The sequence below is a fragment of the Sturnus vulgaris genome, unplaced genomic scaffold, assembly GCF_052056855.1.
Source record: "Sturnus vulgaris isolate bStuVul1 unplaced genomic scaffold, bStuVul1.hap1 Scaffold_195, whole genome shotgun sequence".
In the NCBI taxonomy this organism is placed as follows: Eukaryota; Metazoa; Chordata; class Aves; order Passeriformes; family Sturnidae; genus Sturnus; species Sturnus vulgaris.
Genome location: NW_028276170.1, coordinates 7,476,279 through 7,494,228, shown reverse-complemented (window position 1 = coordinate 7,494,228; position 17,950 = coordinate 7,476,279). Strand labels below are relative to the sequence as shown.

The window sequence follows — 17,950 nt, the reverse complement described above, 5'->3', positions numbered from 1 at the left end:
ATTAGGAGGAAGGCAAAGCAGGCTCAAACTTTAAAGGGTATAAAAGAAAGAACTTTATTAACAGAACTAAAAGAATTATAAGAATCAGAATAAAACCTTCAGAACACTCCTCCCTCCACACCCTCTTTTCTTTACACTGACAACCTGCAGGAACAATTCAGCCAGTTTACCATCTCTAAAATGGTCTTTTTCCAGTTCACTTAGGGAGAGGAGTCTCTCTTTTGTCATGCTATGGAGACTTCTCCACAAGAGACAATTCTCTCGTGGCTTCAAAGTCACAGTGCATCAGCTGCCCAGGAGAATGGAAATCTCATCCCTGTGTAAAAGTCCCTCCCCTCGACCTACAGCTTTCCCCACAATTGTTTTTGAGGGCTCAATCTTTGGCTAATAGGGCACACTTTTAAGGATGAGCTGTTCAGAAGCAAAGGTTCTCTTCATCTGTCTCTGAGATCATCTTCATCTCTGGGAACAGAGTTTCTCTTCTTCTTCCCTGGGGTAAAGGGTCTTCATCACTCTCATCTCTCTCTGTTCAAGTTACTTCAATATCTGCTTGTTCAGCATGGATGCTTTTGCTCATGCCTACAATTTGAACACTTCATCCTCCACGTGCTTTTCAAAAAGTTACAGGGAAATAGAGTCTGATGTATCTTCCCCATAGACTTACAAGAGGATTTCAGCCCAAGAGTGAGGCATCTCCTCAATCCCTCCCATCTGGGACCTGAATTCTACTTCTCTAACCTTGGGGTCCACATGTTGTTCCTCTACGTGTCTTCACTCTGGCCTGTTGTCTCACTCGAGAGAGAATTGAAGGTCTGCAAGACTCACCTGTACAGTGAAAGAGATAATATCTTGTTCCAAGGCCTGCAGATAATCATATGATCCCTGCTAGGTGGTGGCCAGAGCTGTTTACAGTGGAGAATTCTGAGGGGCTGTGCCAGAATTTTTAAGGGGCCCAGCCAGGACAGTGTGGCTGCTCTGGCAGCACAGCTTTTTCAGTGGTTTAACAGGTTGTCAGTTCTCAAAACTAATCACTGATTAGATTTTGTCAGACATGGAGGAAGCTCTTAGCAGCTTCTGTCAAAAAAAATCATTTCTGTGGTGACTTCTTCCCTCCTCACAAAATGTCAAATGTGCAAAACCAGCACAGAGGGACCCCCTTTCTGTTGTGAGGTCTCGTGTTGTCACCCTTGGCTCCATGAGGCCCTGTAAAGTCAAAATGGATCCTTCATTCCAGGAGACCCCAAAATGTCACGATAATCTCTGGACGCCATAAGGCCCTGAGGCATCACAATGGCCCCTTGGTTCCAAAAATCCCCGCAGAACCACAGGGGCCTCTGGATTCCATGAGACCCCACAATGTCACAGGATCCCTTTCTTTCCCTGAAGCCACAAAATATCACAAAGGATTCTTGGTCCCATGAGGCCCCGCAGAATTAGAAGGGCCTCTGGATTCCAAAAGACTCCAAAGTGTCAGAGTCACTTTATTTCCCCAAATCCTGAAAGTGTCACAGTGGATTCTTGGATTCAAGAGACTCCACAGTGTCACAGCGTCCCCTCAGTTCCATGAAGTCACAGAGAATGACAAGGCCTTGTGGGATCACAATGGATCCTTGGTTCCATGAGGACCCGCAGAATCACAGGGGCCTCTGGATTCCACAAGACACTGGAGTGTCACAGTGTCCACACAGTTCCATATGTCTCCTGAGTGTCACAATGGCCCCAGGGTTCCATGTGTCCCCTCAATGTCATAATGGCTCCAGGGTTCCATGTGTCCCCTCAATGTCACAAAGTCCACACGGTTCCATGTGTCCCTTAAGTGTCACAGTGGCCTCAGGGATCCATAAGTCCCCTCAATGTCACAATTGCCTCATTGTCCCATGTGTCTCCTCAGTGGCACAATGGTCCCACACTTCCAAAAGGCCCTGAGGTATCACAATATCTCACAGTTCCATGTGTACCCTGTATATCATAATGGCCCCATGGTTCCATGTCTCCCCTCAGCGTCACAAGGGCCCCACAGTTCCACGTGTCCCATTAGTGTCACAATGGCCCAGGGTTCCATGTATCCGCTCAGTATCACCATGGTCCCACGGTTCAAAGAGACCCTGCCATGTCACAATGGCCCAATGGTTCCACGTGATCCCTCCTGTCACAATGGCCTCAGGGTTCCATTTGTTTCCTGAGTATGACACTGGCCTCAGGATTCCATGTTCCCCCTCAGTGACACAATGGTCCCAGGCTTTCATGTGTCCACCAGTGTCACAATGGCCCCACGGATCTGGGAGGTCCTGCAGTTTCACAATGGCCCCACGGTTCCATGTGTCCCCTCAGTGTCATCATGGTCCAACAGTTCCAAGAGCCCCTCCTGTATCACAATGGTCAAATGGTTGTATGTGTCCCCTCATGTCACAATGGCCTCAGGGTTCCATGTTTCCCCTCAGTGACACAATGGCCCCAGGCTTTCATGTGTCCCCTCAGTGTCACAATATCCGCACGGTTTCATGTGTCCCTGAGTGTCAAATTGGCCCCAGGGTTCCATGTGTGCCCTCAATGTCACAATAGCCCCACGGTTCCATGTGTCTCCTGAGTGTCCCAATGGCCCCACAGTTCCAAGAGTCCCTGCAGTGTCACAATGGCCCCACGGTTCCAGGAGGCCCTGAGGTGTCGCAGTGACCCGACGGTTCCATATGTCCCCTCTGTGTCACAATGGCCCCAGAGTTCCCGGTGTCCCCCTAATGTCACAATGTCCCCACAGTTCCATGTATCTCCTCAATGTCACAATGGCTCAAGGGTTCCATGAATCCCCTCAGAATTACAGTGTCCCCACAGTTCCATGTGTCCTCTCAGTGTCACCATGGTCCCATGCTCCAAGAGACCCTGCCATGTCACAATGGCCCAACAGTTCCATGTTTCCCCTCATGTCACAATGGCCTCAGGTTTTCATGTGTCACAATGGCATCATGGTTCCATGTTTCCCCTCAGTGACACAACGGCCCCAGGCTTTCATGTGTCCTCACAGTGACACAATATCCACACAGTACCACGTGTCCCCTCAGTGTTGCAATGGCCCCACTCTTCCAGGAGGCTCTGCCGTGGCACAGTGGCCCCAGAGTTCCATGTCCCCTCATGTCACAATGGCATCAGGGTTCCATATGTCCCCTCAATGTCACAATGGCCCCAAAGTGTCATGTGTGTCCTCAATGTCACAATGGCCCCAGGATTCCGTTTGTCTCATCAGTGACACAATGGTCCCACAGTTCCACCTGTCCCCTCATTGTCACAGACGAGCAGCACTGGAGTGGGAGCAGCACCACTGGAGGGGTTGCAGCTGCACTGGAACAGGAGCAGTGGCTGTGGAACAACAGGGGAGAAGCTGTGGAACACAAGTCCTGTGAGGAGCAGCTGAGGGAGCTGGGAATGTTTATCCTGGGGAAGAGGAGGCTCAGGGGAGACCTCATCACTCTCTACAACTCCCTGACAGGAGGGTGCAGCCTGGTGGGGGTCGGGGTCTTCTCGTAGGGAACAGGGACAGGACAAGAGGACACAGCCTTAACTGCACCAAAGGAAGGTTTATCCTGAACATTAGAAAGAATTTATTCACAGAAAAGATGATGGGCATTGGAATGGGCTGCCCAGGGAAGTGATGGAGTCACTTGTAAATGGGGTAACTGCACCACCTAATTAGTGCCTTGTCTTCATTTTCTTTTGTTTTTACTCAGAGTCAGGATTAAAAACACGAAGGAGGTGAATTTTCTCGAGTTTGGGCTTGGTTGTTTAATAAATTTATTTAAAGTACAGAGAGTTCTGCAACATGTCTAGCCACCAGCTAAAAGCCAGCAAAATGGAGGCGTATCAAGCTAGTTACAAGGTTTTTCAAATTTAAAAAGTTCAATAAAGAACTAACACCTATGTTATTTATACTTTTCACTCAATAACCAAACTCCTGTGACCCACTGTGCAGCATTAACTGTCCAAACAGAAAGTACAACCTGAAACCATGAAGAAGAAGGAAGAAGAAGACAGAAAGAGACAACACTTAAAACCTTCCATCTTTGTTCCATACTCCTTACTATATTCTAAAAACCCCAAATTCCAAACCCTTCACCAAGTGGAATCACACACTTTCATTCCAATAGCAAACCCATGACTCCAACTCTATCATTCAAATTTGGAAGCCTTCTCCAAGGCCTCAAGTCAAAAGCAGTGTTTTCCTGAGGGTCAGTATCAGAAAGTACAAAAAGTTCAAAAGTCCCAGGTTTCTGGGATCCAACAGTCACCATCCCTGGAAGTGTTTAAGGAAAGACTGGATGTGGCACTCAGTGCCATGGGCTGGTGACAAGGTGGTGTTGGGTCATTGGTTGGACTGGATGATCTCAAAGGTCTTTTCCAACCTCAATTCTGTGATTCCGTGATTCAATGGAGCATCAATGGCAAATGGGTGGATAAAGAGTGGAACAGGCCTGGCAGCTGTTCTGGGAGCAGTGCTGGAGATGCCGAAGGGAACGGCGGCGGAGCGGGAATGGAGCGGCGCCGGAGATGCCGAAGCTGCGGGACACAGAGCGGCTCCGAGCGCTGTGTCCTGCAGGAGCCAGCCCTGCACACCAGAGCCGAGCCCGTCAGGCTGACCCAGAGCAGGGGGCAGAGGCAGGAATTGCTGCTGGGCCATGGGAGCTGTGGATCGAGTGCATTTAATGGTGACTTGGGGCTTTGATTCTTGTCACTGCAGCCACATTCTGTGGTGCCAGGACCCTTCCAGTTCATCTGAAGTCATGAAATCAGGACAAAAGCAGAACAAAAGGAATCAAACGGCCTTCTCTACTGCAGGGAAACACATCTTGGTTTAATGATTTCTGATACAGGAGCCAAACTGGGTTAGCTATTGGCCTGTGGTTTGTTCTAATCCAGGAAAAAATTCCTAAGTACTGACATTTGGCATTAAAAATTAACAACGTGCCTCATCATCTGAATATTGCACACAGAGTGCAGAGCTATTTCTGGTTGTTATTATCGTGTTTTCTCTTCTTTTTTCTCCTCTGCCAGAGTCAGGATTAAAAGCTTGAGAGACAGTATTTCGTGTTTTGACTCCGATGTTTGTTCTTATCTATATTACAGTGAGTTCTACAGCACTCCTAGCTAACAAGCTAAAAATGGTGATGTATCTCTATCTTTATAAGGCCTTTTAATGCCTAACTGTCCAGTTAGAACACACATCTAAATTATTTTTACTTTTAACCCAATAACCAATCACCTGTGACCTGCAATGCGGAATTTCCAATCCAATTAAACAAGATCCCACCTAGACCCATGAGAAGAAGGTGAAGAAGAAAGAAACCTCCTCCCTAAAACCTCCATCTTGCCTTCTACATATTACTATATTCTAAAACCCAAAATTCAAAAATTTCCACCATGTGATATTAGACACTTTTATTTAAACTTCATACCAGTGATGCCAGTTCTATCATTCAATTTCGGAAGCCTTCTCCAAAGCCTCAGATCAAAACCTGTATTTTCTTGTGGGTCAGTATCTGTCAGCAAAGAAAGTCTAAAACTCTCGGTGTCCAGGATTCCAACAGTTATGATCAAGGAAACAACTGGAATTATTTTCTCTCCTGGTTTCACCCTTTCTTCCTCTCTCTGGGTTTAAGCCTCCTCCACTCCCTGCAGGTCTGCTTTCCGTAATCTGCTCCTCTGGAGTTGGGATGTGACAAATGAGCAGTGGAAAGAGGGAGGATAATGGATAATGGACCATTCCAACTGCAAACTCTGCTTTAGTAGCCTCTGGATTTCCAGTGTTTAGAAATTGTCATGTTTTAAACTACCTGACCAAATCCCACGTTTCTCACTTTTGCCCTGGCTGAAATCCTTCCTTTGGCCTTGTTTAGGAACTCACCCTCAGAAACACCTCATTGCAGACGCTTTTCTGTTGGTTTTGATAAGAGATGACAAGAAAATCAGCACGAGGGGGAGGGATGAGGGAGAGGGAAAAAACAATTCCTTCCTTCTGTCTTCCTTGTGGAAAGTCTCCTCTAGAGGTTGTGCTGCAGCTGGAGACTTGGCCAGAGGGAAGGGATTGAGCTGAGACAGCAGAGGAATCTCCTCCCTGGTTTGTAGCCCTGGGGCTGGGAGGGGACACAGGTGCCCCCCTTGCACTCCACAACCCCCTGGAATGGGGGATTCTCCCTGCCTCTGCCAGGTGCTCCTTATCCATGCCTGGCCTGGGTGCTCCTGGTCTGAGCTCCCTCCCGTGGTCATTCCTGATGGTGGGGAGTGGGAGGGAGGAGTTCAGTGCCAATCTGGGAGGTGCCAGCAGGGTCAGAGATGTGGGGAGGTGACAGTGACAGAGTGACAGGATGTGCAGATGGACACATGGACAAGACAACACCTCTGGGGGAAACCTCTTGGAGATTTGGGCGGTTTTTGTTTGTAAAATACACACGGACACAGAGCAAAGCTTTGCTCAAAGTGTTTATTGATTATTCAGGGGGAATGGCCCTGGGCTCAAAGGGTTCAGGGGGTTCCTCCAGGGATGATCATCTCCTCATGCCACCAGAGGGGATCAGGACAATGGTGTCCCCACAGCTTGCAATCCTAAAAATCAAAACCCAGAAGGTGACCTCTGGTGCCCACTGGGAAATGAGAGGGGCCCTGTCCCCACCCCTCTCCCTGCAGGCACGGCTCACCTAGGCACCCAGAGAGGCAGCCAGGCGCTTCTGCCGCAGAACAGCCTCCAGCTTCTCAACAAGAGGGGGCTGGGGACAAACACAGCATTAGAGACACACTGGGGACACTGGGCTGCACTGGGAGGTGGGGGAAAGCACAGGGGTCATTGGGGAAGGGGCCTGTGGGGGGAAATGGGGGGCAGAAATTGTTGTGCTCCTGCCCAGAAGCCCTGGGGTCCTGCCAAGAGGCACAGCTGGGGCAGGGGCTGCGTCCTGGGTCACCCAGGGGGGTGCTGGGGGAACAGGGATGGGAATGCAATGGGGCCTGGGAAAGGGGTGCTCTGGGGGGGATCTGTGGGGCAGGGGAGTTGTCTGGGGTGTCAGTAGGGGTTCACTGGGCTGTGCTGGGACAAACTGGGATGGTCTGGGGTGTGGTGGCCATGCAAGGGGAGGGTCTGACACTGCCAGAACTCGTGGTACCCACCAGAGGCGTCTCCAGGATCACGACATCGTCTACATCAATCTGCAGAGAGACCAGGAGACCTCGCTGGGAACTGGGATGGCCCCGGTGCCAGCAAAGGATGGGGGGACACAACTGTCCCCAAATTCCCAGAGGGAATGCCCTCCAATCCCAGCACCCCACTCACCTCCCGCAGATCATCTTGGGTTCCTTCCAGGAGCGCCTGGGAATCAAGAACAAAAGTTTGGCCTGGATTAGATCCAGTGGGGCTGTGGGGGGACAGGGAGCAGGATGGAGGTGATGGGGTGGGAATTCAGGGCTTCCAAGGAGATCTGTTTGAGGTGGGGGGAGAGCCAAAGACACTGAACTGGGGTCAATGGAGGGCCCAAGGGACTGGGCTGGGTCTGGGGAAGGGGCTCGGTGTGAGGTACAGGGGAGGAGAAAGGAATTGCAGGGTAGGGACATGGGAATGCAAGGGAGGGGCTGGGTGGGGACAGAAGAACGAGGATGGGTGGGGACAAAAGCGACAGGACCGAGAGAGGATTTGGGAAGGGGGGAGGGAGTCAGGGAATTCTTGAAGGGGACCCCGCTGCAGTGGCCAGGAAGAAAAGCAAAGGATTGGGGAGGCGGGGAGGACATGGAAGGAAAGGCCTCGGGAATGGTCAGTGGGAGGCGTTTGAGGACCCTGGAGAGGACACAGAGGAGGGAGCAGGGACGGAATTCCTGAAGAAACCCAAAGGGTGGGACGGGAGGGGACAAAGGGCAGGTTTGGCTGGTGCCTCACCTTGGCCTGTGCCGGGGGGCACAGCAGGATGGAGAAGAGCAGGGCCACGCTGAGCACAGCCACCTTCATCTTCCTCTCGCCCTGGGCAGCGCTGGCTGAGGCTGCAGCAGGGCAGGAGCACCTTTATCCCTGCCGGGACTCCTCCCTGCGCCCTCCCTGACAGCCCCCAGGCCAAAGCCCGGCTTGGCACAGCCCCCAGCCCTGGCCACAAGCCCAGCCCTGGCACAGAGTCCATCCCGGCTGTGGCACGGATCCAGCCCCGCTCCCCGCATCCCTGCAGCTTCCTGCACGGGGCAGCTGCCCCTGGAGGGGACCGGGCACCCGGGGGGCCGAGGGGGGCAGGCAGGGATCCAAAGGCAGCTGGGGACCCTGTGGGGACACCCCCACTCCAACACAATCCATCCTCCAACAGCCCCCAGCCCCACACCCCCCATCTCCCGGTACCCCTCCTCTCCAAGGGTTTTTCCTTCCAGACACCCCAGAGCTGACCCCAGGCACTCACCCTGTGGGTCTGAGCAGAATCGTCACTGTTCATCCTCCTGCCCCACGGGGAAACAGGAGATGGACTGACCCCCTCTTCTGGGGACAACGAGACTCCGGAATATTGGAAAATTGGGATATGATAGGACAGAGGTGTCATGAACCTGGGAAATAGCCAGGTGATTTGGATCTCCAGGCACTGGAGACACTGGAGAGAACTGGGAAATGATGATCACCTCAAGACAAGGCTGAAGCTTGAGGAATTGCTCAGGTGTGGCACTTCCCACATCCACACCACCCCATTATTACCCTTTCCCTGCATGACCCAAACTGGTCCCATCTTCAGCCCCAGGGTGGAGCCCAGGTGGGAATATCCCCTGCTCTGGGGAAGATCCTCATCCTGTCACACCTGCAGCCAATAAACCCTCCCAGAGCTCCTTGTTCCTGCTCTGCACAGCTGCCACTCATGGGGGGTGCCAGCGACCCCATCCCCAACAAGGCTCCCACTCCAGCTCTGTCCCTGCCTGGGACTTGCCCACAGCTCCCCAAGGCCCTTGTCCCCATACAGGGTCTCTGCAATGCCCTGGCCTTGTGCCCAGGCCAGCACTGGCCCTGAGCAGGATGTGCCCATCCCAAGGAACATGGGGAAGTTGGCACTTCTCCTAGAGCAGCCATTGGGAGCTAATTGGGCAAACAGAGGGGCCCAGTCAGGGGAGGGATGTTGGTCCTGTCAGAATCTCTGATAAGCCCTGTTTACCCAGGGCCTGAAGCACCAGGAAGACATTCAGACATCTTGGGCATCCAAGAAGTGAAAATCCCCTGAGAAGTGGTTCCTGAGCCTGTCCATGGCTGTGATTCCCCCGCTGCCTGTTTGCTCCCAGAGCTTTCCCCGTGGGACAGCCCAGAGCTGACCCCATCCCAAAACCTGCTGGATCCGAGCAGAATTGCCCCTATTCCTGCTGTGGCACTTTGAGGAAACAGCAGTGGGCACTGACTCCTCTTCCTGGGACATCAGGAATTGGGGAAAACAGGAATGTGGGAAAACTTGAAGTCAAGGGTTGGCGGGTGATTGGGATCTGCAGTCACTGGAGACCCTGGGAACACTGGGCAATGCTGATCACCTGAAGACAAGGCTGAGGCTTGGGCAATGCCTCAGGTGTGCTTGTTCCCACAGCCAGACCACTCCATTTCCCTTTTCCTGCATACCCCAAACCAGTCCCATTTCCAGCCCCAGAGCAGAGTCCAGACAGGAATGTCCCCTGCCCTGGGGCTGAGCCTGTCCCACCCAGAGCACCTGGGTCCTGCTCTGCACAGCTGCCACACACGGGGAGTGCCAGGGACCCCATCCCAACCAGGCTCCCATTCCAGCTCTGTCCCTCACTGGGACTTGGCTGCAGCTCCCCAAGGTCCTTGTCCCCACACAGGGTCTCTGCAATGCCCTGATCCAAGGCCAGCAGTGGCCCAGAGCAGGATGTGCCCATCCCCAGGGATATGGGGAGTGGGTGTTTGTCCCCAGACACCACTGGGAGCTAATTGGGCAAACAGAGGAGCCCAGTCAGGGGAGGGATCTTGGTCCCCAGCCAGCATCTCTGATACTGGCCTCTGATAACGCCTTTCCCAGCCCTGCGTGTTCGGTGGCTGTGGCTCAGCGGGAAGCCCTGGAGTCTCACTTCTCCTAACCGTAATTAGGAATATCAATGCATGGCTTTGATTTCCTCCAGAATGGGAAAACTTCTCCAAACCCCTGGGGATGAGTGCGGGAGGAGGGGAGAGATTTCTGGCAGAAAACTCGAAAAACTCAGAGGAGTGTAACGAGAACAAATGAAGACCCTTTAAACCAGCTTTCCGCTACCCCTCCCTCCTTCCCTCTGCCCCTCCTACCCCGGCAGTGCAGAAACGACGCTCACTTTTTAAAATGTTAATGGTTTCTGAAACCTTAACAAAATATAATAAAGCATTATGACAAACGACGCTGTTGTTTTTGGGGTTTTTTAAAGTCTCATAGGTTTATTAAACTTTAGCATAAAAATACGCCAAAAGACTGAATAAGGAGAAAAATCAGCGCTGGGAGTACAGGATTAAAGCAGCAGACCCGGGTGTGATTTGGGGGTTCAGGGGGGTCCCCGGGCCGCCCCCGCCCCCCCCGATCTCGGCCAACGGGTGCGAGCGGCGCGGCCCCGCTGCTGAGCACTGACCCCGCCCCGGGGGCCGCCGGGACCCCCCTGAAAAAACCCGCACCTGCACCCCCCCTTCAGTCCCTCCGACCTTCCCAGTCCTGGGGGAAAAGGGGGAAAGGGGAGGATCTGGGGCGGGATCACCCGGAGACCCCCGGAGTGAGGAGCAGGAGGGGAGGGGGGGGGGGTTTAGCTCGCGCTGAGTGGGGGGTCCCTCGTGAGGATTTCGGGGGGGTTCGCTCGAGGAATTTTGGGGGTCCTCGTGCCACAGATCCTCCTGCAAAGGGCTCCACTCGTGCCACCGCCTCTTCGTGTCACCCAGACCAGTTTGGGGGGCTCTTTGTGTCATCCAGAGGAATTTTGGGGCTCCTCGTGTTACTGAGAGCCCTGCGAGTGACACTGAGAGCCCTGTGTCACCAAGAGCCCCTCAAGTGCCCCCAGCTCCTTATGCCATCAGGAGCCCCTGGAGTGCCACCAGCTCCTCGTATCACCGATAGCCCCTCGTGCCACCAGGACCTCGTGCCAGAGAATTTGGGGAGAGTCTCTGTGCCACCCGGAGCCCCTGAGTGTCACCAGCCCCGTGCCAGGGTCCCCAGTGTCACCGGGGTCTCTCTCTGTGTCACACACCAGGAACCGACCCCCCCTCCGAGCACCAGGACCCCCGAATTTAACCGTCCTCGTGCACCGGGACCCCCTCAGGACCCTCGAGTTTCCTCTCTCCCCTCCTCGTGCACCGGCATCACCGGACCGCCCCCCCTTTCCCGAGGAATCGCCGGAGACCCCCTCCATCAATCACCGGGCACCGGGACCACCAGAGGAACTCCCCCATCAATCAGCACCGTCACCGTGCACCGGGACTCCCCCCCACCATCGAGCAGTGACACCCCCTCATCGTGCACCGGGACCGCCGGACCCCCGCTCAAACATCGCCAGCCTCGGGCACCGAGATCACCGGAGACCCCTCCATGAGTCACCGGGACCCCCCCGTCATGCACCAGGACCACCGGAGACCTCCCCAGGAATCACCGGACACCCCCTCACGAATCACCGGGCACCGGGACGCCCCCTCGGGCACCGGGACTGGACCCCCCCCCCTCGTGTACCGACCACCCTCCGGTGCACAGGGCCCGGACCCCCCTTTGTGCCCCCCCTGCCCATCCCGGGGATTCCGCCCCTCCCCTTTGACTTCTCCCGGGAACAGGAACGGGAATGGGGGGGGGCCGTGCGCTGGGGGGGGCACCGGGGTGTCCCCAGCACCGGGGGGAGTCCCTTGGGGCTCGCTCCTTTCCCCCCACTTCCTCCTCCGGTTATCACCAGGGACCCCCCCAATTTACCGGGGCTCCCCCTATTCACTGCCCCCCCTTCACCGACTGCCCCAAAGCGCTGGGACCCCCCCGGATACTTGGGACCACCCCAGGGCGCCAGGACCCCCCCTCACTCACCGCCCCTCCCCCATCCATGGGACCCCCCCACTCACCGCTGTCCCCCCGTCACCAGGACCCCAAAATCCATGGGACTCCCCCCACACTCATCAAGACTCCCCCCAAATCCATGGGACCCCTCCCTCCCCCCCACTCACCACCCCCTTCTCAGCACTCCCCGGGCCCTCCCCATTGATCGAACGCCCCCATGGCCCCCCCAGCCCCTCGCCCTCGCATTGGGCCCCCCCGGGGCCGAGGCAGAGCCCTCCCTGAGGGACACCCCTCATCCCCGGCCTGCAGCCGCCCATGGAGCCGCTGACCACAACTCCCTGCCTGCGTCCATCCGGCCAATTCCTCTGGCCCCGCACAGCCCAGCCTGCAAAGCCAGCACCTGCTGGGCACCTGCTCCATGACACTTCCAGGGGCTTGGGCTGCTGAAGGGCTGCTGGGCTGGGCCCTTTGTGACACAGGGCCGTTCTATCGGGTTCCTGGGTGCTGTTGGCCATTCTGTTGTCCTGGTGACATGGCACAGCCCCGCCCTGCAGGGGTATATACGGGGCACAGGGCCCTGCGCTGCCCAGTGCCAGGAGTGCCACTGGCTCAGGAGGAAGCAGCTCCTGGGATCTCTGTGCTCTAGACGACGTTACACATGGAGGAGGAAAAGGTGAACCCTGTTATAAATGAGAGACAAAAGTCTCGATATTCAGCAAAATTTAGATTGCTTTATTTGATATAGAAAGAGCAAGCAGCGCTGGGGAACGTGAGGGGTCACCGCCCACTCCACGCTCCACCCAACCTTGGTTTGCAGCCTCTTCTTATACTGTGGGTTCTCGTTGTACACAAATTCACAAAGCCTTTGGGTGATAATCAGTCACAGATAGCCATCCGGTCCTTGTAGATAAGCACCAGAGAAGTTCTGGGAGTCCGGTTTTTGGGATAGGCAGTATTGATTAGACAAAGGCAGGAAGGGCTTTTTGGGAAGTCCGATTTTGCAACCTGGTAGCCGATACAACTTATTTGAAAAACATAACATGACATATTGTGATGTAAGATAATACAACATAATATAACAACAAGGTGATTTTAAACAGAATTATTTTATCATATAATTTCCTTTATCTAGTGTCCATGCTTCATTTCAGAGCTTAGTATTCTGGTTTATACAAACCCCAATGCTTTTGTGATTAACACGAATCTTTTATCAATTGTCACAATTTCCCCACTTCTCTTTTTTTATCCCATTGATTCGCGTTCTGGTTTCAAATTTTGTCAGTACTTCTTGTACTAGATTTAATACATCTACTGCCATTAATTTCGTTGCCTTCTCAGGGTCTATTGGTATTGTAGCAACTTGCATTCCTTGAACCACTGACTGGATTAGTCGAATGAAGCATGGAACAAGACAAGGGATGAACAGTAGTCCTAATAATGCACATGTTAATATAAACCTTAATTTTTTCCACCAAGCTCCCCCCAACAGGTTATTTCACCAATTATTATTAAGCATAGAGTTCCAGGTTTGTACAGGTACATGGGCTATTCGTTTTATTTTTTTCTGTAATTTTAGTAATTGCTTCACCATTATCATCAATTTCTAAGCAGCATTCAGAATTATTAAACTTCCCACACACTCCCCCTCGATATTTCTGTTTCATTCCACTGTAACAACTGTTTTGGCCTTAATCCTTCCCCCCCTCCATGGCCATTGTTCAGTCATCTGCATTCCTCTACAGATCCAACAGTGAGTTAAGTTCAGTAGTAATTTCTTTCATTAATTCTACAAATAAATTTTTTCCCAAGGTGGGTAAGTCCCGTTTGCTGAGTTGTTGTTTTATTTTCTTATACAAGTTAAAACTTCCCCCATGGTTTGTCCTTTTTCCCTTGAACATTTTAGTTATTTTTTTTTTTAATCAATTCCTCCTTGTAGTGATCTTGCACTCCTCACTGATCTGAATATCCCCACATACCTTCTTTTGTGAAGCAGAGCTGTGTCTCTCCTACTGGGCAACTTTGGTATGCTGATGGAGCCCACCCTCCTTTTCCCAAATTGGTGGCCACTTCTTTCCATAATAGTGCATAATGTGTTTATTACAGCAGGCCGAATTGATGTGTGTGTGGAAGGCAAGGGTGGATACCGTGCATCCCCGTACCCAATTGTCTGGTAACACTTGGAACAAGCATCAGCATTATTTCCTTTTATCATCATTAGCAATAGGATGACTCCCATGACCATTTTCATCCCTCTGCCTCCCTCAAGGCCTACGGGGTTGCTGCCAGTAGCCGAGGTTTGTTTCATCTTCTCGGCAGCAGGGAATATGTCCTGGGCTCTCCCACTTTGTCTTTCTCTTTTGGTAGTGTTTCTTAATTTTGTCCCAGCTTTTAGCTTTAACATTCCAGTACAAGGTACAGCAGTAACAGCTCGGTATACACAACCCTTCTGACACTCTTTTGCCAATACCTCTGCTCTGGCTTTCTTTTTTCCTCTTGTTCCATTCTCAAATAACTCCCACCAGTTATGATCATCAATTTCGATTTCTCCACGTGCTGATAGGGTATTTAGCACCTTAACAGTTTTCTTCTGTTCCTTTCTTCTACATATGACACATAATGTTAATAGGGGATACCCACCATAGGGATGAGACCACCACAGCTCAGTACAATATGGACACCTCTTTTTGGTGAACAGGTTACAATCACACCTGGCTTCAGGACAGGTGACTTTCAGTCCTGACTGGGAGACCTTCGAGACAAATTGATCCGGTGCCGACATCGAGAGCTCTGAATTCGCCCTTTGAGGTCTCCAGGCTCAGATGTCACTGCCCAACCTGCAGACTCTACTCACATGTGTCCATCCCTTTCCAGCTGTCCTCACAGCTGTTTCAGTCGTTAACAGAACTAAATACGGTCCTTCCCATTTTGGAGCTAGATTTTCTTCTTTCCATACTTTAATTAACACATGTTGTCCTGGCTTAATTTTATGTATGGCAAATCCTAGAGCGACAGTTTGAGCTAAAATCCCCTTCTCTCTTAATTCTTCCAAGCTTTTGCTGATTGTTGTTATGTAATTCTGAAGAGAAGGGTCCTGAACTAAGGTCGGATCAAGGCGTACTCCTTTAGGGTCAGGCATACCATACAGCATTTCATATGGTGAAATCCCTGTTCTTGAATTTGGCATTGTTCCTATATTAGACAGGGCTAGTGGGAGGCACTTTGTCCATGGCATTTTAGTCTCAATCATTAATTTTGACAGCTGTTGTTTTAATGTTTGATTCATCCTTTCAACCCTCCCAGAACTCTGAGGGTGCCAAGGTGTGTGATACTCCCAGCTGATGCCCAGTGCCGGGGTCAGTGACTGCAGCACCTTTGATGTAAAGTGCGTCCCCTGCTCTGAGTCTATTGCTCGAACCAGGCCATACCTTGGGATTATGTGTTCCAACAATATTTTGGCTACCACTTGTGATGTGGCTCTAGCTGCAGGGTGTGCCTCTACCCAGTGGGTTAATTGGTCTACTATTACTAGTAAATATTTCCACCTTCCTATTTTTGGGAATTCTGTAAAATCTATTTCTGTTCTTTCAAGGGGTCTGTAAGCAGATTTCTGTCCTCCTGACGGACCTTGTCACATACCTTTTTTATTACTTTTCTGACAAGTCAAACAACTCTGGCTGCTCTGCTTTGCAATATCAAAAATGTTAATGCATCCAAAAGATTTTAAAAATGTGTCTGCTAGCACCATGGCTCCCCAATGAATTCGTTGATGTAATTGCTCAATAATTTGACTGGCCTGGGTTTTGAGTAAAATTTCCCTGCCATTTGGTAAAACCTATTAATTCTCATGCTGTTCTGCCCTTAATTTCTTTATTGTTTGTTTTTCCTGAGGACTAATGTCTTCACAATCACATTCTAAATTTTCTCCTGGTTCCCAGTACAGGAATTGAGGAGTTGTTGTTTTTAGCTCCAAATCTGGGGAAGTGATTAGAATAGCTTCATATTTTAATATTCGGGCATCAGTTAACCATTTCTCAGCTTTTTGATTCAGAATTCCCCTTACGTTATGAGGGGTGTGGACCACTAGGGGTGCCCCAAAGGTAATTTTTCGGGCTTCTTCAATTAAAAGTGCTGTGGCCACTGGGGCCTGGAGGCATGTGGGCCAACCCCGACTGACAGGGTCGAGCAGTTTAGAATAAAATCCCACTGGCTTTCGACTGCCTGCCCATTCCTGGGTGAGCACCCCATATGCTGTTTGATCAGAGGTGTTTACAAATAACTGAAATGGTCTCTCCAAGTCTGGGAGACTGAGTACAGGGGCTTGAATTAAAGCAGGTTTGACCTTTTCAAAACTCTTATCATCCTCTTCTGTCCATTTTAGGCGATTAGTGGTAAGTTTTTCATATAGAAATTTTACTTTCTCACTAAATCCTTTATCCATTGGCGACAATATCCCAGCAATCCCAAAATTTTCCTCACTTCTTTTTTAGTTTTTGGAGGTCCCAGACTTAATATTCCAGAGATTCTATTAGGATCCAATTTCTTTTTCCCTTTACTTAGCCAATGTCCCAAATATTTTACTTCTGGTTCTGTGAACTGTAATTTGGCTTTGGATACCTTCAATCCCTATTGTCCCAAAAAGTTTAAAAGTTTTATAGTCCCATTTCTAGTAGATTTCTCGTCTTTTCCTGCTATTAATAGATCATCTACATATTGTAACAATATTGTAAGGTCTGGTGACTCAAAAGATTGCATTAATTCTTTTAGGGCTTGTCCAAAGAGATTAGGGGATTCTGTAAAGCCCTGAGGCAATAGTGTCCAACGCAGTTGTTGTTTCCTGCCCTTATCAGGATCTTCCCATTCAAAGGCAAAGCAATCTCTGCTACTTTCCTCTAACGGGCATGCCCAGAAGGCATCTTTTAGATCTATTACACTATACCAAGTGTAGTCAGGGGACAACTGGTTTAAGAGAGTGTAAGGGTTTGCTGCTACAGGAAATTTGATGACAGTTCGCTGATTTATAGCCCTCAAATCCTGTACCAATCTGTAATTCCCGTCTGTCTTTCTGACAGGCAGAATAGGAGTATTATGTGGGGACATACATGGTTCCAAAGCCCCCTGTTGAAAAAGGTTTTCTATGAGAGGCTTAAGGCCCCGTCTCCCTTCCAGAGATATTGGATATTGATGAACTCGGATTGGCAAATCGGGATCAGTGATTTTCACTTTGATAGGTTTCATTTTTAACTTCCCTATTTCTCCAGGGGTGTACCACACCTCAGGACATATTTGCTCCTCGTCCTTTTGGGTTAAAGCAAAAATTTTAAGCTGCCCTTGGGATACTTCAATTTTCAAATACTATGCTATTATTAAATCCCTCCCCAATAAATTATTTTCTGCCTCTGGCTGTAACAGCAGATCTTTTAATTCAATTTTGATTTGGGTCTCAATTTGCACATTTTTAATAATAGGGACCCGAAATGGTTCATCTTTTGCTCCAACCACTCTCTACTAGGTTTACAGCCTTTTGGTAGGTGTTTAATTGTGGATTTTTCGGTTTCTGTATCTACTAAAATTCCACCTCCTCTCCCTGGGGACCGATCCTTAATTTTATCAAGGGCTCTTTAGATGGTATGGTCCCCAGTACATACAGCCCCTGACACCCCTATTCATCTTCCTGTAACTTTTTTTTTTCATCCTGTATCTGTTCCTTACAATTTTTCCTTATTTGACCTTTCTTGTTACAGTAAAAGCAGGTTCGCCTTGGTGAATTATTTCCTGCTTCATTTCCTTGTTTTGGTGGGGGTTTTCGTGGTTTCCCTCCCCCTTTCTGCTGGGTTTCTTTCTGTGTTTCACGAACTGCAGCTATAAAGATTTTAGCTTTTGCTTTCTGCTTCTCTTAGCAATTCTTGTAACCCCCGATCTTGCCAATTGTCTAACTTTTCTAATTTCTTTCTAATATCTCCCCATGATCGAGCAATAATTTG

General features: G+C 50.7%; 1 protein-coding gene across 1 annotated transcript in view; it reads right to left on the bottom strand.

The window, feature by feature from the left end:
• LOC148218045 (uncharacterized) overlaps nt 1–17,950 on the bottom strand; it is a 93,963-nt gene that overhangs the window by 12,027 nt on the left and 63,986 nt on the right. The window contains exon 7 of the mRNA XM_088158039.1: nt 17,466–17,474. Within this exon, the coding sequence (XP_088014165.1) occupies nt 17,466–17,474 (9 nt within the window). The remainder of the gene's footprint in view (nt 1–17,465; nt 17,475–17,950) is intronic.